General features: G+C 55.8%; 3 protein-coding genes and 1 long non-coding RNA gene across 8 annotated transcripts; 2 read left to right on the top strand and 2 right to left on the bottom strand.

The window, feature by feature from the left end:
* The first annotated feature begins 97 nt into the window (after positions 1-97).
* On the top strand, positions 98-1081 carry LOC114616423. The gene is made up of 4 exons (XR_003710629.1): positions 98-246; positions 330-462; positions 536-585; positions 869-1081. It is a non-coding gene; the product is annotated as an uncharacterized LOC114616423 (long non-coding RNA).
* On the bottom strand, positions 1079-6887 carry LOC114616422 (negative elongation factor E-like). 4 transcript variants are annotated; one of them, XM_028761884.1, is made up of 11 exons: positions 6604-6887; positions 6281-6363; positions 4759-4828; positions 4512-4657; positions 3822-3896; positions 3676-3713; positions 3188-3519; positions 2956-3100; positions 2804-2858; positions 2502-2604; positions 1079-1372 (listed from the first exon to the last, which is right to left on the bottom strand). In XM_028761884.1, the coding sequence occupies exons 2-11, from the start codon at positions 6353-6355 to the stop codon at positions 1302-1304; spliced, it is 1110 nt and encodes a 369-aa protein (XP_028617717.1). In that variant the 5' UTR covers positions 6356-6363; positions 6604-6887; the 3' UTR covers positions 1079-1301. The 4 variants fall into 4 exon arrangements, with proteins under 4 accessions (XP_028617717.1, XP_028617718.1, XP_028617719.1 ...); XM_028761885.1 differs by having other exon boundaries at positions 6690-6881; XM_028761886.1 differs by having other exon boundaries at positions 6816-6881.
* A 182-nt stretch (positions 6888-7069) lies between these two features.
* Positions 7070-18201, top strand: LOC114616418 (helicase SKI2W-like). 2 transcript variants are annotated; one of them, XM_028761878.1, is made up of 28 exons: positions 7070-7144; positions 7232-7335; positions 8619-8728; positions 8827-8944; positions 9034-9148; positions 9237-9311; positions 10032-10085; positions 10164-10345; positions 10494-10622; positions 10839-10984; positions 11312-11458; positions 11570-11654; positions 11745-11851; positions 12157-12303; positions 12370-12466; positions 12640-12852; positions 12970-13080; positions 14393-14623; positions 15358-15495; positions 15690-15827; positions 15915-16019; positions 16210-16360; positions 16446-16572; positions 16731-16941; positions 17064-17174; positions 17254-17472; positions 17620-17760; positions 17839-18201. In XM_028761878.1, the coding sequence occupies exons 1-28, from the start codon at positions 7123-7125 to the stop codon at positions 18037-18039; spliced, it is 3735 nt and encodes a 1244-aa protein (XP_028617711.1). In that variant the 5' UTR covers positions 7070-7122; the 3' UTR covers positions 18040-18201. The 2 variants fall into 2 exon arrangements, with proteins under 2 accessions (XP_028617711.1, XP_028617710.1); XM_028761877.1 differs by having other exon boundaries at positions 17620-18201.
* Positions 18202-18240: 39 nt separating this feature from the next.
* Positions 18241-20315, bottom strand: LOC114616419 (decapping and exoribonuclease protein). Its single transcript, XM_028761879.1, has 7 exons — positions 20194-20315; positions 19656-20017; positions 19280-19515; positions 18971-19190; positions 18740-18875; positions 18523-18617; positions 18241-18444 (listed from the first exon to the last, which is right to left on the bottom strand). Exons 2-7 carry the CDS (start codon positions 20009-20011, stop codon positions 18294-18296), a joined length of 1194 nt encoding a protein of 397 aa, XP_028617712.1. The 5' UTR covers positions 20012-20017; positions 20194-20315; the 3' UTR covers positions 18241-18293.
* Positions 20316-20388: the final 73 nt, after the last annotated feature.

Here is a 20388-nt window from a genome sequence, read left to right as displayed (position 1 = left end):
GGTGAGACTCCCAAGACAAAGGGGTCACAAGAGGGAGCTGCAAGTGTCCAACTGCTCAGTTCAAGGCCTAGCACCTAAGGGCCCAAGGGACATCTGCTGGGTGAGAAGTAAGGTTTCAGCTAGCATGACCCTCTAACTTTTCCAGAGGAAGAGCTGCTCCCTGTGAAGGATGTCAAAGCTCTGTTTGTATCTGAGGAAGGGAAGAAGCTGACTCGGAAGGAGGTGTACATCAAGAATGGGGACAAGGTGAGAAGAGGATTCTGGAGAGGCTCACACAGGCCTCACTCCTTCCCAAGCTAGCTTTCTTACCACACCGCTGTCGCCCACAGAAAGCCAGTTGTGAGAGAGATGCTACCAAGGCCCAAGGCTATGAGAAGGTCAAAGCTGCCTCGGAGGTGGTCACCCCCAGGTTCCTTTGCACAGGAGGGGTGGACCCCTATGCCGACCCCAACACATGCAAAGGTGAGGTAGCTCTCTGGCTATGCTGCAAGCCCACAGGCCAAGCGTCCTTCCCTACAGCTTCTCTCTTCTACAGGAGACTCCGGGGGCCCTCTCATTGTTCACAAGAGAAGTCGCTTCATTCAAGTGAGTGCTCCCTTCTCTAGTCCACTGGGGAAACACCCGCCCGGGGTGGGGGGTGGGGGTCACAGAGAGCAAGCTTGAGGCACATGGCTGGGAAAGGCGGCAGGACAGGGCCCACCTCACCTGACAGCTATGTTCTTAGCTGGTCAGGGAGAGGCAAGGGTTTGGGTGTGTGTACCATGGAAGACAGGGAGCTGGGCTCCCAGTGCACTTCTTTAGGCCAGCGTGGAAGCTTTCTGGGATTGTGAAGTGTCAAGTGACCCATGGCATGCCCTTATCTACACAGGTTGGTGTCATCAGCTGGGGAGTAGTGGATGTCTGCAAAGACCGCCTGAGGCGGCCACGGCAGATCCCCTCGTATGCCCGGGACTTCCACGTCAATCTCTTCCAGGTGCTGCCCTGGCTAAAGGACAAGCTCAAAGATGAGGATCTGGGTTTCCTATAGAGCGTCCTGCTGGGAGGGGGTGAGGACAAATTAAAGCAGCTACAATAAAAAGTCTGTTCCACATCTTTTTGGGGTAAGGGAGCAGGGGCGTGCACTGGTCAACACCAACACTGACAGCAGCTTTTGAAAGGCTTAACTCCAATCCCAAGTGCTGACAGACTAGAGGCTGACGGAGGTGAAAGCTTCTACCCCAGGATTTTACTGAGACCAGCTTGGGGGCATGTGAGGCACAAGGAATCCAGCTTCATGTCCTAGAAGCCGTCCACAAGGTTTCCTATAGATCGTCACTGTACACAATCTGGGTCCTCTTGTCCCGGTGGCAACCCTTAGGGCTGTTCTGGACAGCTAAGGAGGGAGGAAAGTGACAGTTAAGGTCTGAAGCAGAGGCCGCGTTAGACCTGAGGTCCAGAGCCCTGGCCCTGGTCTACCAGGGCTTACTCTGCCCTCTGGTGGCCATAGCCTCACTGTGGCTTAGAAAATCCAGAGTGTTAACACACTTAGATATGCTAACATCATGAAAATTAAATGATCAGAATGTCTCTGTGCCCTTGCTGGTATACTGGTCAATTCTGGTTCCTTCCTGCTGTCTGCAGGGACTTTTGCTTACTCCTTCCCCAAAAAAATCTGTTTCAGGCAGAATGGGCTGTCCACACTGAGAAACACTGTGAGGACCTCTCGGAACCCAAGTGCTCGGCTTTTCTCTCCTCACACTCTTCATCCCGCCCAAGGACTCCCTGTGGGGCTGAGAGGCAGGCCTCCTCTTTGGTCTTCTACCCTTCTCAGAGCCTCGGTCCACAGCCTAGAGCTTCTAGGGCTGCTCTCAGCTCAGACCCCTCTCAGTTCACGGTTCCTTGGCTGCAGACTCCACTTGGGCCTAGCAAGCCTGGACTGCTGGAAGAATGCTCGGCAGACAGTGGGGCCCAGCTTCCTAATGTCCTTGATTCTATAAACCAGCCTCAGGTCACTGTGATCTCCGAAATCCCCATCCCTGACGGTTCCAGGTGCACAGAACACCAGTCTCCATCTCCAGGCCTGGTCTTTACCTGAGGTCCAGGCCTACAACACCAAGTTCAGACAGTGTTCCAGCTCGGAGAGGACAGCCTGGCTCCTGCTTTCCTGTCTGTGACAGTCACTGCTGGGGGACTTTTTCTTTTTTTTAATGGCTTTTCAAGACAAGATTTCTCTGTGTAGCTCTGGTTGTCCTAAACTCTGCTCTGTAGACCAGGCTGGCCTTGAACTCAAGAGCGCCACCTGCCTCTGCCTTCTCCCAAGTGCTGGGACTGAAAGTGTGTGCCCCCACTGAAAAGGGGGAACCTCTCAGCACTGCTCTCCTCCCCCACCTGACAGATGTCCTGGCAGCTCTCCATCGCTGCCAGTGTGAAGAACCTGACCGTGGCCCTTTAGGCAACTCAAAGACGTAGAGGGAGCAGGAGGGCTGAGCTGCAGAGAGGGGGAGGAGGAGCCTCATCCTTACCAAGGGAGCCCCAGACAGATTTGCCAGTAGCAGCGTCCAGCATGGGCTGTTTTCGGGCTATGTTGACTTTGAGCTGCACAGATTCCACCTGGGTCCCATTGAGCTGTGGGACAAGAGGGGAGGGGACAGAGGATGGGCATTACACGGAGCCAGGTGCTGCCACCCTGGGAGGAGAGCAAACAGGAGTGTGAGGACGAAGGCTTTCTCAGTCAGGAGAAAAGTTTCCTCTAGAAGCAGGTATTGAAAGGAAGAGGCAGGAGGATGACAGGAGGGATGGGAGGAAGGCTCTGAGAAGTCCCAACCTCAGCAACGGCCTGATCTGCAGACTCCATCTTCTCGTAGGTGACAAAGGCACAGCTGGGTGAGAGAGAAAGCAGAGTCAGGGGGCTCCGTGGACCCCGTGTCCCCACACACTGGCGAGCCAGCAGCTTCCTCCCAGGATGCTCAGCCATACTTTCTGGGTGGGTCCATGGAGAGGTCAATGATGTTTCCAAAGGGAGAGAAGGCCCCTCGGAGGAGGGCGGGCGTCATGTCCTCCCCATACACATACAGCGTGTTCCCCTTCCGAGGGGCTCTCCGTTCGGGGAATGAGTCTGACCCTGTGGGTTAGGAACCACAGTCATTACTGAGTCTACCTCACCTTCTACTTAGCAGGGCCCACCTAAACCCTGGGTAAGACCACTCACTGCGGAAAGGGCCCTCCCGGTCTCGGTCCCGCTCCCGGTCTCGGTCCCGGTCTTTGTCTCTGTCTCGCTCCCGGTCTCTGTCTTTGTCTTTGTCCCGTTCTCTGTCTCGATCCTGGTCTCTGTCTCGCTCTTTGTCCCGGTCCCTATCTCGGCTCCGGTCATGACTTCGGTCCCTGCTGCGGCTTCGGGGAGGGGAGGCTGAGGAGTGGGCACCACCGTGCTCTTCATAGCTCCAGTCAAAGCCTCGAGGAGGGCCATCACCAGCCCCGGGGACCTCTGCTTCTTCTCCATCTTGTCCCAGTTCCCGAAGACGATCGCTAGAAGACACAAAACTGCGGGGAGGCAGACAGTAAGGACCAAAGAGGGCTCCACATTCTTCCAGACCTGTGGAGTCAACACTGCCTCTGCAGCTGGCTCCTCCCACTCTAGCCCTGAACTTTCCAGTCACTCTGGCTTCTGACCCCACACCAAACGGTGCCCTCTCTAACCTTTCATACAGAGATTTCCTCTGGGGACGTCTGGATGGCTGAGGGGAAAGAAACGATAGACAATTAAAATGATTCCCAGGTGCCAGGGTGGGTCCAGTGTGTGGGTCTCTTACTGGTCCCAACCCCAGCCCCACAGAACCCAGTACCTCCTGTAGGTCCTCATCAGCAGACATGCTCCTCTGGAACGGCTGGAAAGTGGGGACAGGGCCTTTCTCTGGGTCCTGGAAAGGGGTAGATACCCATGTTAGCGTGGACCAGGAGAACTCGTCCCTCTCTCTTCTTGGCTTCTCTTTTGCTCCTGTTACACTTCCTATGATGATGGGCTGGCCTTTCGATTGATTGGTTTTTTGAGATATGGCTTCTCTGTGTAGCCCTGGCTATCCTGAACTTGCTCTGTAGACCAGGCTGGCCTTGATGTTAGAGCTCTTGGCCTGCCTGCTCCAAGTGCTGGGATTAAAGGCGTGTGCCACCATGTTGGTTGATGTGCTGCTTTTTGAGTAAGTGGCTTGGTTTACTCAAACCTCCCTTCAATCCAAGAAGCACAAATGTGGAAAAGAGATGAGGGCATCGCCCAGGTCTCTCTGTAACAGATAGAAACCTAGTGCTCCCGTGGGCTGTGGTGGTGGCAAACACTACTTTTGAGGCTAAGGCCAGAGCATCACTTGAGTTCATGAGTACAGTCAGACCCTGTCTCAAGGAACAAGACTAAAAATAGAGAAACACCCGAAACCTTAGAACAGCAGAGCCTGCTCATATGTGAACACACATGACTTCCCCCCCCCCCCCCCCTTCCGGCTGATGCCAGGACAGCCTGGACGATCTTCCTGTGTGCTCACCTTTAACTTCCCCTCCAGGGTCCGAGAACGCTTGAAGCCTGAGTTCTTAGTCTCAGCCTTGATGGCACTGATGGTTCCTGACTTCACCAGCTGTTTGGCCTGCTCTGTTGCTGTGGCAGTATCCACCACAGGCTGCTCTGACAGTGCTGGGAAGAGAGGGAGGGGGAGGGGAGAGAGAGGCATTATGCTGGCTGTGGAGGGAGGCCCTGCGCTGCTGCCCTCTGGACTTTCTGTCTCCATCACTTACAGCGTTTGACACCGCCCTGGCTTGCTGTACCACTGCTGCTTTGCTTCTTCAGAGCCAGCAATGCCTTTTTCTGGAAAGGAGAAAGGTTGGTGAGAAGAGAAGTCTGTCAACCAAGGCACTGGTCTCTTAGATGCCTGACTCCAGGGTCAGTGCGCAGGGCATCCTGGTCCTGGTGTGGTCCGTCCTGTGTCCACATCATCATGAAGCCCACAGTATTTAACCTAACCAAGCTATGGTGTCCAAAGGCTTTCCAGTCTCATATGAAAACCAAAAACGTCTACCATATAAGCTGCCAATAAGCCCTGAATGTCATCCTTGGGGATTTTATCCACCCATCTCCCATCGTCTGCATATTAATGAGGCCACGCAGAATCAAAACACATAGTTCCCACCCTTAAGAAACTCAGAATCCAGGAAACAACAGCTAGACCAACAACCAAGAATAATCAAAGGCACAAATCGCTCATGCCTAAACACAAGCAACACCTTCAGAGGCTCAAGTGGTCACTAAACTGAGGCCTGACAGAATTTCCCAACATAGACAGAAAAGATACGTTAGACAAAGAAATCAGGGTGGTAAAAATGCAGAGGAGCTCTTGGGAAGGCATGTTCTAAGAGAAAACAGTTGTCTCTTTTGACAGATATGCTGAGCTGATATTTCAGAGTTCTGTTCTATACACGGATGTGAACCCTCTGAAGTGTTTTCAGTGGATCAAGCGAGCCCTTTTAAACAGCAAAGTAAAACCATGTTCCGAGGGGTGTGTAAGCAGGAGTAAACTAGAAATTACTCGGAGGTTTCACTAGGAAGGAGGGTGCACAGGATGGCGTGTACCTTTAGTTCCACTTCCTGAGAGAAGTTGAGGGAGGAAGATCACAGGAGCCCAGGAGTTGAAAAACAAAACAAAACACACACCCCCTCCCCGAGAAACACCTAACTCAGCCACATACTGAGATCCAGCTGGGGGGGGGGGGCGGGGACAAAGTGTAAGAGAGAGGAAGAGAGGAAGGAAGAAACCACTGTAGGACTTGACAACTGTTTTGCTGTGTAAATAGTATAGAAGCCAGAGGTAAGGCAGAACTATTCCAGGTTACCCAAAGCCACATTATTTTCAATCCAGCCTGGGCTAAGTGTGAGACCCTGCCTGAGGCTGGGGGTCCAGCAGGGTGTCAGAGATGAGATTTTAAGGCCTATTAAGTGTAGTGTGTTCTATCTACAAGCAAAGAAAGAGAGGCAGAGCAGACAGGAAGACGGCATTAACTTGGGCATCTGGTGGCTCACAAGGCTCTGGATGGAACTGGGGATCCAAATGTAACACCCTCCAGCTCTTGGGTGGTACTAAAGCCACAGGAAAGATAATTCCACGGGGGAATGACCAGAAAAGAGGGACGGTTCAAAGCAAGACTGGACTCCACTGAGAGGTCCGCTTTGAGTATGAGGCAGGAGAACTCCCCCTCTGCCTCAGATTCACCCGAGGTGTCCTCAGAGTCTGGAAAAGCTAGGCCACCATGCTCAGCTCCATACCTTTTTCTTAAGTTTGTTGAATTTCTTCTGCAGTGCCTCTTCCTCTTCACTCAGCCCCGGAGGTATCACCAACATGTTGGCTCCTGGTTCAAGGGCAGAACCCAAGACATCATTTTCTACTGTCACCATTCAAAATTCACTCGTCGTCCAACTTGCGTCCATCCTGTATGTATGCACCCCAACCTCCAGGCCCGCCTACTCCAGCCTCTGGCCTTTTCCTAACCCCTTGTTTCTGCGAGGCTGCTTGTCCAGCCTCCTGTTCATTGTAATCAACCGGCATTCCCGCCTATGTCCAAGGTCCAGACACTAGAGCCTTGGGGTACCTCAGCCCGGAGAAGGGAAAGCACTCCCTGCGACGCCAAGGCGATGGCTCCCGACCCCCATGCCCAGTGGGGTTAGGTCAGCCAACCTCGGGGTCCGGTGGGCAGAGAAGGCGGCCGGGCCCGCGCAGCGCTATCTGGGCAACCAGAGGAGGAGGAAGAAGAACCAGGGGCCGCGCGGGGAAGGCGCGAAGGATGTGAGACGAAGCCCTCACCTGAGGGGGCGGCGCCCGGGCCCGCGGTCTCCGGCGCCGCCGCGCGGACTGCTGCGCGCGGGCTCGCGGCGATGACGTAAAGGGGCGGGACACGCGGTAACCAAGGCGGCGGGGCGCAGCGACTTCCGCCCGGCCTTGCCCGGCTCGAGTCCGGCTTCTGAGCCGCGCTCGCCCACGCTCCCGGCGGGGAGTGGTGGAGGAGGGGGGCGTGTCGGAAGTCATCTCAACTTCCGCCCTTCCCGGGGCGGGGCCGACTCCGAAGTTACTCTGAGTTTCCGGGCTGCTCGGCAGCTGCCGCGGCTCCAGGATGATGGAGACCGAGCGACTCGGTGAGGGGGAGGGGAGGGGAGGGGCGCGGAACGGAATAGTTGTCGGGAGTGACTTTTGGCTTTGAACCTGTGTCCTTTCCTCCGTAGTTCTGCCTCCCCCAGATCCCCTGAACCTGCCCCTTCGAGCTCTGGAAGTGGGCTGCACTGGCCATTGGGAGCTGCTGAGCGTGCCAGGGCCTCCGGAGAGCACCGTGAGTGACTTTTGACTCTCACCTTTGACCTGTGAGCCTAAAAGAAATCCCGCCCTGCTCACAGGAGGATGTAGCTTGACACCTGGACACTGTCACCATGGCCCCCGGCTCATGCTGGACAGATCCCGCCCTATTGGAACTCCCGTAGGTCAGAGCGGAGAGTGCTGGAGACACCAGCTCTCAGAGCTGCCCCTTCAGCTGTATCTTTTTCCTCCTTGGAGGTCCCTTCTGTCTACATACCTCAGAGCACTTGGCCTTTTTTTTTTTTTTTTTTTTAGAAGCTGGACGTGGCTCACACCCTTAATCCCAGCACTTGGGAGGCAGAGGCAGGCAGATCTGTTGAATTGGAGGCCAGTTTGATCGACATACCAAGTTCCAGGCCAGCCAGGGCTACGTAGTGACACCTCATCTCCAAAAACACAAAGAGAAGAAGCAGAAGATCGGCAGGGAGACTTAGCCCAGAGATTCTCAACCTGTGATATACCACCCATTTGGGGGTGGAATGACCCTTTCACAGGGGTCACATATCAGATATCCTGCACACCAGACATTTATATTAAGAGTCATAACAGTAATAAAATTACAGTTAATAATTAGTGACGATGAAATTATCTTACGGTTGGGGTCACCACAACACAAAGAACTGGTGCGTTAAACGGTGACAGCATTAGGAAGGTTGAGAACCACTGGCTTAGCCGATTAAAGTGCTTGCCCATGAAACACACGTAAAGGTAGAGAGAGAACCAACTCCACAGTACTGTCTTCTGACTGCCACGTGTGCATGTGTGTCTCCATAGCCACATATTACACACATACCTATTCGTACTAACACACACTGCTACAAAAATAAGAACTCTAAAATGCAAATTCTCAGCTGAGCATATATATATATATATACATACATACATACATATATCACGTTGGAACCTGGGTTTCATGAGATCCTATTTCAAAATAAGAATGCTGTGTCTGGCCTCTGTGTGTCTGAAATCCATAATTTACCTTGCTATCCTGGGGACATCTACCATCGGATCTAAGCACAAATCCTTTACTAACTTAAGGCTTTTTTAAAAATTTATTTACTTATTTTATATATGAGTAAGTGGTAGCTGTCTTCAGACACACCAGAAGAGGGCATTAGATCCCATGACAGATAGTTGTGAGCCACCATGTGGTTACTGGGAATTGAACTCAGGACCTCTGGAAGAGCAGTCAGTGCTCTTAACCACTGAGCCATCTCTCCAGCCCCCAACTTAATGCTTCCTATCTCGCCCTTGTCCCAGCTTCCCCATGGCCTCCCTCCGTGTGCCCCAGATCTGTGCCAGGAAGCAGAGCAGTTGTTTCTGTCGTCTCCGGCCTGGCTTCCTCTACATGGTGTAGAACACTCAGCTCGGTGAGAAGTCTGCAGCTCCCAGACTGGGGAGATGGACCAATGGGAGGAAGCAGGGATAGGGAGAAAGCTGACTCCACAATTCCTTTCTGTCTTTCCAGAAAATGGCAGAGGAAGACAGATCCCTGGTCGCTCCTGGCTGCTCTGGGGACTCCAGTCCCATCCGACCTTCAGGCCCAGCGACACCCAACCACAGGCCATATACTAGGCTATAAGGAGGTAAGAGGTCAGAGACTGCAAGAAAAGGAATCGGGAGAAAGGGTCACAGGCAGGCTTGGTCTCACTGGTTGTCCAACCTCTTGCCTCAGGTCCTGCTGGAGAACACGAACCTGTCGGCCACAACCTCCTTGTCCCTTCACCGGCCTCCAGGGCCAGCCTCACAGTCGCTATGGGGCAATCCCACACAGTACCCTTTCTGGCCAGGTAAGTCATCTTTGATGGTGGCATAAGGGAGAACCCTCGTGTCTAAGGAATGGGTCCCTGCTCATAATGAGGTCTCATATCTCCCCAGGTGGGATGGACGAGCCCAGCATAACCGATCTGAGTACTCAGGAGGAAGCCGAGGAGGAGATAGACTTTGAGAAAGGTGAAATCCCCCCACAGGTTGCTGCTAGGTTTCCTGTGTCTGAGGAGAGGCCAGCAGGTTGCTGCTAGGCTTTGTGTGTTTGAGGAGGCTTCCTGTACTTTTACAAATCAGGGGAAGGGTCCTTCTTAATCCCAAGGAAAAAGGTGTCCTCCCTAGTAGCTCTTTAAAAAAAAAAAAAAATGGCCACACTGGACTGGAGAGATGGCTCAGAGGTTAAGAGCACTGGCTGCTCTTCCAGAGGTCCTGAGTTCAATTCCCAGCAATCACATGGTGGCTCACAACCATCTGTAATGGGGATTTGATGCCCTCTTCTGGTGTGTCTGAAGAGAGTGAAAGGGTACTCCTATACATGAAATAAATAAATAAATAAATAAATAAATAAATAAATAAATCTTTAAAAAAAAAAAAAAAAGGAGCCGGGCAGTGGTGGCGCACGCCTTTAATCCCAGCACTTGGGAGGCAGAGGCAGGTGGATTTCTGAGTTCAAGGCCAGCCTGGTCTACAGAGTGAGTTCCAGGACAGCCAGGACTACACAGAGAAACCTTGTCTCGAAAAAAACAAACAAAACAAAAACAAAACAAAAAAAAGGCCACAGCTGCCGTGGACACAAGCAGAGTACCGTGAATGTCTGTGTCATGTGATGCACAGTTTCCAAGACAGCTGGGCAGCGGTGGCTGCGGCTGCAGTGGCCGATGCCGTCTCTCTGTTCTCATCCTTCAGATCTTCTCACTGTCCCACCTGGCTTCAAGAAAGGGGTGGATTTTGCCCCCAAAGGTGAGCTGGAGAAGGGTTTGTAGGGGTGCTCTGCTCCTGCAGATGTGGGAAGGTGACAGGGTGGCTGTTGTTCCTCAGATCACCCAGCTCCCGTGCCAGGCTTGCTCAGCCTCAGCCGTCTGCTGGAGCCTCTAGATCTAAGAGGAGGTGACGAGGATGAGGGAGAGGCAGCAGGAGGCCCCAAAGGGGACGCTGCCTCAGCCTCCCCCTCCAGTACTCCCCTGGTCCGAGCAAGCAGCTTGGAGGATCTAGTGTTGAAGGTTGGTAGTTACCGGTGGTGGGGACAAGTAAGAAGGGGCTCTGAGGTCCCGGTTGGGTTTGAGAGTGACAGGGAGACACCTCTGGGGCGTGAGTGGCAGGCAAGAGCTCTCTGGCTCTACCTGTATCCCCCCTACCTGACTTCTCCAGGAAGTTTCCACAGTTGTGCCCACCCTGGAGCCTCCCAAACCTCCACCTCAGGAACAGTGGGCGGTACCTGTGGACGTCACCTCGCCCGTGGGTGATTTTTACCGTCTCATCCCTCAGCCAGCCTTCCAGGTACTGTGCTCAGGCCTCACTGCACCTCTGGGTGGACCTGGCCATGCCCCTTAGCTCAGCCCAGCCTTGTCCTCTCTCTTCGCTAGAGGCCACATACCTTCCGGGCCCGTCTTGTGTCTCAGTCCCAGCCCTACACTGGCCTCTTCCTCTTTGCTCTGCATGCCTACATGGAGGCAGAGAGGCTCTCCCTGCAGCGCTGTCATCTCTCTCACACAGTGGGCGTTTGAGCCAGATGTGTTTCAGAAGCAGGCCATCCTGCACTTGGAGCAGCACGACTCTGTGTTTGTCGCAGCTCACACATCTGCTGGGAAGACAGTGGTGGCTGAATACGCCATTGCCCTGGCCCAGAAACACATGACCCGGTACACATGCCTCCCCAGCCTGCCCGCCTTCCTCCTGCATCCTTCCTGGACTTCGCCTCTCCTCCCCCCACCCCCTGCCTTACCCTGTAGATGTGAGGTTCAGGAGAGAGGCTGAGATGGGGGTTCAGAGAGACATGAAAAGTTCTGGCAGAGAAGAGGGGCAGAGAGAGACCTGGGCTAATTTAGGAAAGGGTGGTGTCATGAAGGAGGATTGGAGGGTCTTTAGCGTACAGGTCATGAGCCTTGGGAGGACTCCAAGTGGAAGACGGGGTGCCCCACCCGTGAGTCTGTGAGGAAAGACTGCCTGACTTCACACCCCATCCCCAGTACCATCTACACTTCTCCTATCAAAGCCCTGAGCAACCAGAAGTTTCGGGACTTCCGAAACACATTCGGGGACGTGGGGCTGCTCACGGGCGACGTGCAGCTGCATCCAGAGGCCTCTTGCCTCATCATGACCACGGAGATCCTTCGGTGAGAGAGGGGTCTGCCTCCCGGGGGTGCTTTGGGTAGGGAGTGAGCCTCCTTGCGGAAGCAGGATGGAGACAGAGCTGCCGGGGGTCAGTCTGAGCTTCCTCTCCTCAGCTCCATGCTGTACAGTGGCTCAGACGTCATCCGAGACCTGGAGTGGGTCATCTTTGACGAAGTCCACTATATCAACGACGCTGAGGTGAGCGCTGGTGAACGCGGGGTCTTCCGTGGGCCTTGCCTTACTGTCTTAGACTCTGCCCCCACTGACCCGCCCCCCCCATGTGTGCAGCGTGGCGTGGTCTGGGAGGAGGTACTCATCATGCTTCCGGAGCACGTCTCCATCATCCTTCTGAGTGCCACCGTCCCCAACGCCCTGGAGTTTGCTGACTGGATTGGGTGAGACCTGTATCCTGGGTGCTTGAGTGCCGAGGACTGTGGTGTTCCTCTCTTGGGTTGAGGAACTCAGTGAGGAGAGGGATCAGGGTATGGAGCCAGGAAACAGCCTCGCCTAGATGGCTGCCGGGTCCCCTTGGGGCCCAGAACATTTTTTGCAGGCTGAGATGGGATGGTGGGAGCCGTCCTTGTGGGCAAGGACAGGCACACTGATGGTCCTGAGTGAGGGAGGGGCAGGGCAGAGGCCGGCTTGGACCAGTGTGAGCAGAAGTGGAGGTGAAGCAGAGGCTGCCCTCTCCTCCCTCCAGACGGCTGAAGCGGCGGCAGATCTATGTCATCAGCACGGTTGCCCGTCCGGTCCCCCTGGAGCACTATCTCTTCACAGGAAACAGCCCCAAGACACAGGGCGAGCTCTTCCTGCTGCTGGACTCCCGAGGGGCCTTCCACACCAAGGGGTAAGTTCAGGGCTGGGAGTAGTGGCTGGGTCTGTGCGGGTCTCACGCCGCCCACCCTGTGCTCAGGTACTACGCTGCGGTGGAGGCCAAGAAAGAGAGGACGAGCAGGCATGCGCAGACCTTCGGGGCCAAGCAGCCCACGCACCAGGGCGGGCCTGCACAGGTAAGCCCGGGAGCACCCAGTCTGCCGAAGCCCGCATCCCATCCCCCTCGTTCAGCCCTGGTCCCTGCGGGGAGGGAGTGGACTTGAGGTCCGTGTCCTGCTCCAGGTAAACCTGACTTGAACATGGCTTGACCACGTCCACGTAAGTTCTGTCCCCTCCCTTCCTCCCTCAGGACCGTGGGGTGTACCTGTCCTTGCTGGCTTCCCTCCGGACCCGGGCTCAGTTGCCAGTGGTGGTGTTCACCTTCTCCCGAGGCCGCTGTGATGAGCAGGCTTCGGGCCTCACCTCTCTGGACCTCACAACAAGCTCAGAGAAGAGCGAGATCCACCTCTTCCTGCAGCGCTGCCTCGCTCGGCTCCGAGGCTCTGACCGGCAGCTACCCCAGGTCTGTGTCTGTAGACACAGGTAGGGCTGTGGTGATCTGAGGCCTGCCCCTCCTGTTGAGGGGGTTCCTTCTACATCTTCTCTGACCACTGCCCTCTTCTCCCTCCTCGTCCTGCAGGTCCTGCACATGTCAGAGCTTCTTCGTCGAGGCCTGGGTGTGCACCACAGCGGCATCCTGCCTATCCTTAAGGAGATTGTGGAGATGCTTTTTAGCCGGGGCCTGGTCAAGGTGAGCAGAATGGGCAAGAGGTCCCGAGTAGAAGGGTCAGGATTTAGGCAGGACAGTGCAGTGGTTAAGAACCTGGGTTCTGGATCCAGGTAACCTGGGTTCAAATCTCAGCTCCATAACCCTGCTGGACTCTAGGTTTCTCACCTTAATCTTAAACAGGGACATATATAATACAACATAACTCTGGGCTTGAGAAGAGAAAGCTCCACAGCTGGCGAGCATAGAAGAGTCACTAAGAGTTAGAGAGATGCAAACTGAAATGTTGTCAGTAAATGGCTGTACAGTGGTCAGGATGGCTGCATTTAACCGCATCTGTGACCAGATGTGAGCTGTTGCCAGTTCGCCATTGTTTGGCATCCGAGTACTGTTGTTGTCTTTCTGCCTTGGCACTGTTTAAGCAAATTAAGTATAGTACACAAAGAAATTCTACCTTTCTGAGGGAACAACAGATGCATTTGCCTTGTTCTCTACGGTGCTGTTTATGATAACGGGTTTCAGACCTCAAGCCTCTGCTCCTGGGATGAAAGGCTGGCTGAGAAGCAGGGTGCCCTTCACTGGGACGTTGGCTAGGTAAATGTAGGGGTGTCCCTTACAGAGACACAGCACCTGCCTCTCTCAGAATCAGTGATTGGGAACAGAAGGACAGAAATGATAAGGGCTGCACTGCCGGTCTTCCTGGAGGGTCAGCGCGGTCCTGCAGACACATCTGAGACCAGGCTCCAAAGTGGCGTGTACTGACAATTTTGGAATTTTGGTTTCTTTAAAAAAACACAGAAATATAAGGATATGTTAGTGTTTTAATTCCAGATGTGGGATACGGGACTGCTTCAGATTGTCCACAGCGGCTGACTATGATTTGCCTCGTGCTCTACCGGGGCGTGGTTTTGCCAGCTGCAGATAGTTCCTGCGACTGTGTGACGTTTGGAATTCTAGGGACTTTTCAGAGGGTAGTTAAATGCTAGAGCCCTGAGAGAGGTGGTGGACTGTTGGTTGTAGTTTGTTAAGTAGTCGTGCATAAAGCAGCAGCATGAAGAAATTAGATATTCTGACAGTGAAGATCAAACTTGCCCCTAGGAGCTCAGTGCCTCTAATTATCACGAAGTAGTGTGATGATAATGTCGCCCCCTTTACAGCCAACCCCTGGCTTATTCAGGGATCTCTTCCCTTTCCCCTCTATCCTTTCTTCTTTCTCATCTAGTTTTAAGGGGTTGAAAGGGTGGAAGAAAGAAGGACCCACAGCCGCAGTCGTGTGAGCACTGCCAGCGCTGGGCCTCAGAAGCCGTCTGCTCATCCAGCTTTCCCTCTGTCCCAGGTCTTGTTTGCCACTGAGACTTTTGCCATGGGGGTAAACATGCCAGCGAGGACAGTGGTGTTTGACTCCATGCGCAAACATGATGGCTCTACCTTCCGGGACCTGCTGCCTGGGGAGTACGTGCAGATGGCAGGCCGGGCAGGCCGGAGGGGCCTGGACCCTACGGGCACCGTCATCCTTCTCTGTAAGGGCCGAGTGCCTGAGATGGCGGATTTACACCGCATGATGATGGTGAGAGGGCGTGGTGTGGGACTGGCCGAGCCTCCCGGCCACAGCTCCAAGTCCTTCAGCCCAGCTGTCTGTCTCTCCCTTCTGAGGCTTTCATTTCGCCCGGGAGAAGTTAGGTGAAAAGTGAGCAAGTCCAGCGGGCGGCGGTGGCGCACGCCGTTAGTCTCAGCACTTGGGAGGCAGAGGCGGGCAGATCTATGAGTTCGAGGCCAGCCTGGTCTACAGGGCGAGTTCCAGGACAGCCAGGGCTACACAGAGAAACCCTGTCTCGAAAAACAAAAACAAAAAATTGAGCAAGTCCAAGTCCAGCTCCTCTTTTTTATTGCCACTGTGGGTACGGTGCCTGATGAGGACCTTAAGAGTCCATGTATTTCATCTTGTTCCCTTAGTCATTGAGGAGGTGAGCAGGGTATTATTGGCTGAGGCCCCATGGCTGCAGAGCTGGGACCAGAGGACAGGTTGGGGAGCACAGAGGACAGGCTGGGGAGCACAGAGGACAGGCTGAGGAGCACAGAGGACAGGCTGGGGAGCACAGAGGACAGGCTGGGGAACACAGAGGACAGGCTGAGGAGCATAGAGGACAGGCTGGGGAGTATGGAGGACAGGCTGGGGAGCACGGAGGACAGGCTGAGGAGCACAGAGGACAGGCTGGGGAGCACAGAAGACAGGCTGGGGAGCACAGGACAGGCTGGGAGCACAGGTCTCTCACTTGGTCTGACCTTCTGGTGTGTCTCCAGGGGAAGCCATCCCAGCTTCAGTCCCAGTTCCGCCTCACATACACCATGATCCTCAACCTGCTGCGGGTGGACGCCCTCAGAGTGGAAGACATGATGAAGAGGAGCTTCTCAGAGTTCCCATCCCGCAAGGACAGCAAGGTGAGGCTAGGGTGGGCAGCACGGCGAGCTGGTGAGACGGGCAGGCTGGGACAGCGAGCTGGTGAGATGGGCGGGCTGGGGACAGGCTGGGACAGTGAGCTGGTGACACGAGGTAGGCATGCAGAGGCTGGTGGGGGGGTGGCGGATGTAGAGGCCAGGGTGGCAGACTTGTCAAAACTTCTGCTTCTCCTCAGGCCCATGAGCAGGCTCTGGCTGACCTCACCAAGAGGCTGGGGGCTTTGGAGGAGCCTGATGTGACCGGCCAGTTGGCTGACCTGCCTGACTATTACAGCTGGGCAGAGGAGCTGACAGAGACCCGGAGCATGATCCAGGTGAGTGAGTGGGGATGTGGCTACGGAAGAGGGGACAGCGGGTCACACTGGTGCGCCTAAACTTAGTCCGAGTGTCGTGTTCTGCAGCGCCGCATCATGGAGTCTGTGAACGGGCTGAAGTCTCTGTCGGTGGGAAGGGTGGTGGTTGTCAAGAATGAGGAGCATCACAATGCGCTGGGCGTGATCCTGCAGGTGAGGACGCGAGGGAGGCCTGGCACGCCTCTCCATCGGCTCAGGCATGGTAGGACTCTAGTGTGCTCGTTTTACTTTGCCCCTGTGCCTGGCCCCCAAGCTGCTCTAGTTGCTTGGCATGGCTACCCCTCCACAGCCCAAGGGCTCTGTGTGGTCTCAAAGCCTGTCCTGGACTTCCTGCCTCCTGTAGGTCTCCTCAAACTCTACCAGCAGGGTATTTACAACATTGGTCTTGTGTGATAAGCCTGTTGTATCTGAGAGCCCAAGGGACAAGGGGCCAGCCACTCCAGATGTGCCCCACCCAGATGACCTTGTGGGCTTCAAGCTGTTCCTGCCGGAAGGTGAGGAGAGAGCCGGCAGTGCCTGGCTTCTTGTGTGAACAAGACGTCCGAGCCGTGGCGAAGCCTGACCTGAGTCGCTTTCCAGGGCCCTGTGAGCACACAGTGGCCAAGCTCCAGCCAGGAGACGTGGCTGCTATCTCCACCAAAGTGCTCCGGGTGAACGGGGAGAAGATCTCTGAGGACTTCAGCAGGAGGCAGCAACCGAAGTTCAGGTCAGAGACTTAAGGGAGACTTTTCCCAGGGAAGGGAATGTACCCTGAGTTTGTAAAAAGGGACCATGAAATGGGGTGTTGGAGGGGCTTCCTCAGCCTGAGGTGAGGCTCCTGTGGTAAAGCTGCTGGCTCAGATCACAAAATCTGTTCTCCTTCAGGAAGGACCCTCCGCTCTCGGCTGTGACCACTGCTGTTCAGGAGCTGCTGCGTCTGGCTCAGGCCTATCCAGCCGGACCCCCAACCCTTGACCCCATCAATGACCTGCAACTCAAGGATGTAGGGGTAGTAGAAGGCGGGCTGCGGGCCCGGAAGCTGGAGGAGCTGATCCGCGGGGCTCAGTGTGTGCACAGCCCCCGGTTTCCTGCCCAGGTAGCTCCTAAGCAGAGGCAGCTCCTCCTCCTCAACCCTGTCACTCTTGCTGAGGGTGGGGGCTAGTGGTCACTCTGGCTAAGGGTGAGGGGGCTAACGGTCCCTACTGTGTCTTTTCTTAGTACGTGAAGCTTCGGGAGCGAATGCAGATTCAGAAGGAAATGGAGAGGCTGCGCTTCCTCCTGTCCGACCAGTCACTGCTGCTGCTCCCCGAGTACCACCAGCGTGTAGAGGTAAAGGGCAGGATGGGGGTATGAGGTGAGGAACACTCAGGGGGACAGCAGGCTCCCCAACCCTCCCCCTTTCTCGAAGGTGCTCCGGACCCTGGGCTATGTGGACGAGGCTGGCACCGTGAAGCTGGCAGGCCGAGTGGCCTGCGCCATGAGCAGCCATGAGCTGCTCCTCACAGAACTCATGTTTGACAATGCACTGAGCGCTCTGCGACCGGAGGAGATCGCAGCTCTACTCTCGGGCCTGGTGTGCCAGAGCCCCGGGGACCCTGGGGACCAGCTCCCAAGCACCCTCAAACAGGTAGGGGCCATTGCCCTTCTCTTGGATTGTGCACTACCACTCCCTACCCCTCCATTCTCTTCTCAGTCCCGTGGTAAGTGCCTCCCAGTGTGCATGGCCTCCCTGGTCCTGAAGCTGGAGGTCTTGCCCTTCCTTCCTCCTCTGCAGGGAGTAGAACGTGTCAAAGCTGTGGCCAAGCGGATTGGTGAGGTTCAGGTGGCCTGTGGCCTGAACCAGACAGTGGAAGAGTTTGTGGGAGAGCTGAATTTCGGGCTGGTCGAGGTTGTCTATGAGTGGGCTCGTGGCATGGTGAGTGCTGGGTTTGCAGGTGGCTGGGGGAGGTCACCAGACCTGACACATTTAGTCTCCACTCTGCTCTTCCTGCAGCCCTTCTCTGAGCTGGCAGGGCTCTCGGGGACCCCTGAAGGCTTGGTCGTCCGCTGCATCCAGCGACTGGCTGAGATGTGTCGCTCGCTTCGAGGAGCGGCCCGTTTGGTAGGAGAGCCTGTGTTGGGTGCCAAGATGGAGACGGCAGCCACCTTGCTAAGGCGGGACATCGTCTTCGCAGCCAGCCTCTACACCCAGTAAAGGATGTGTGGATAAGAGTGTGACAGTGAGTGAAAAGGAAGAGAAATCTCTCTGAGATCAAGGCCAGCCTGCTCTACAGTGCCAGGACAGCCAGGATGACATAAAGAAACCACAAACATTAAACAAAAATAAAGAGCAAACCAGAGTGCTTGGTGTATGGTAGCTTGGAGCAGAGGTGACTCCATTCAGATGATCAACAGACCCGCTTAGAAACACGCCTTTATTATCTGCACGGAGCCCAGACTCCTGTGTCCTCAGTCCTTGGGGGAGGGAGTTTTTGAGAGTGATGGGAGGTCTTGGGTCATAGCTTCCACATACCATGAGGGCAGGAAGGCATAGGGTGCGTCCCGATGGACAGACACAGTGACAGGACCACCAGGTTCCCAGGAGAAGAGGTGGACAAGCCTGAGGGAAGATGGAGGTGTGGGGTGAAGCCCGAGACTGTGCTGGGATCCAGAGCGGTGCACAAACACAAAGGCTTACCTGGGATCCTCCTGGACTACTATGCTCTGGGCAAAGCTAAGGAAGGCAGCACAGAAGTTCATGCACACAGAGGGGTTCCAGCCTTCTCGGTCATTCTGGAGGGGGCACAGGAGGCAGAAGACGGGAGTGGGAGGAGAAGGCAGTTGGCAAAGGGGCACTGGATCTGAGGACTTGGCACAGGGCGTGGGGAAACGGCCACTCTGACACCCTGCCTTACCCTGATGTTTTCAAACATCTCCATGGTAGGAAAGGTCTTTAAGGAACAGACGAAACCTTCTGGGTTCTGGAAGCCAGCAACAACATGTGGGACCCCTGGGAGGAACGACTGAGCCCACCATTTCAGCAGCTTGTGTCTGACAGGAGAGGCAAAAGGGTCACCAGGACCCCCTCCCTCCCCCTCCCGGCAGCATCTACCCCCCAGACTCCTCCTGTCCACCCCGGCCGGAACCTGTAGAAGCTCCTCCACTGGCCAGGGCTGTGCATCTCCTTGGACGTCTTGAGCTCCACGTAGCAGGAGGGAGGCTGTGTGCAAGGGGCCTGGGGGTTTAGGCAGTCTACCTCTCCGGAGAACAGGAGAGGGTAGTTCCCCAGGCGGCTGCGTAGCACAGAGCAGAAGGCCACATTGGTGTTCACTTCCCCAGAGGGGTCTGGGGAGCCTCCAGGTTTGTCTGCACAAGAAGAGAAGCCAGCAGCAGGGGAAAGGGCTCTCGACCTCTGCGGAAGGGGAGAGGGGCCGCACGGCAGCGACGACTCTCACCTGCGCACATGTACTGCTCAAATTTGTAGCCCATGTACATGAGCTCCCGGAGGAGGGGTGGCCTTGCAAGCCTCTGGGCCCGAGCAGCCGGGGTCTCCACCTCACTTAGGTACAGGGTCCCTTGGAACCGAGAGGCTGCCAGCTGCCAGCCCTCCTGCCGCTCATACGGTGTGGTCAGCAATTTTGTCAGGTGCCCTCGCCATGTCACTGTAGCCCCCGCCAGCCAGCCTGGACCCCTGAGAGGGAAGAACTCGGGGTTTACGGACTGACTGGAGCTCTGTTGACTCCAAGTCCCCACTAAAGACCATTTGGCTTCCCCAACTTCAGAAGAGAAAAACAGGTCACCAGATCAGCTTCTGCGCCGCGCCTCGCTCACCCCTCCAGCTGGTTTCGGTGTTCTAGGACCCAGCGTAGCAAATGGTCCAACCTCTCCTGGACCTCCTCGTCCCGGGGCTGGTATCGCTCAGGGTATCCGTCTCTGAGGTCAAAGTCCGGGCCCGGGCCGTTGATGGGGGGTGGGCTGTAGTAGCGGAGGGCTCGGGCATCTCCGTGGTACTGGCGCTGTGCGTCCAGGGAGAAGTAGCCCAGCTCGGAAGGGCGCCGGTAGAAAGGGAAGGGTCCCGAGTACAGAGAGGGCTCCGTGCGCAGTGAGGGCAGTGACCGGGGCAGCTTGTTCCAGGGTTTGGCCACCTCTGCCTTCTCCGCTTTCCTCTTGGTCCCTCTGGGCTCCATGAGGCCCTGAGAGGAAAGCGTTTCCGTCTTCGGGTGGACAAGGACCGAGCGAGCCTCCAGGTTCGGGCTCTGCGTGTAGCGACTCCCCCTCCCCGGTCAGGAGCCGCGCGCCTCGTCCCACCCACGGACACCCGGACGCGGCGACGGTAAGGAGTCTGGGGCCGAAGCAAAGACTGGGTTACCTCAAAGCTCCAAACCCTGACCTCCACCTCCTCGAGGCTACGGCGTCAGCGCGGCACGTCAGAAGCCGGAGAAGGACGCGAACACCCGAGCGGGGACCCAGGCGGCCGCTCGCGCCGCCGCGCGCCCCAGTGAGCGCCCCGGACGGGAGCCAATCAGCAGCGGCGCGGGCGACGGAAGGGAGGCTGCTTCGTCAT

This window comes from Grammomys surdaster, unplaced genomic scaffold, assembly GCF_004785775.1.
Source record: "Grammomys surdaster isolate TR1022 unplaced genomic scaffold, NIH_TR_1.0 320014, whole genome shotgun sequence".
Classification (NCBI taxonomy): Eukaryota; Metazoa; Chordata; class Mammalia; order Rodentia; family Muridae; genus Grammomys; species Grammomys surdaster.
The sequence above is the reverse complement of the archived record's forward strand: the minus strand, read 5'-3'. Positions and strand labels throughout refer to the sequence as shown.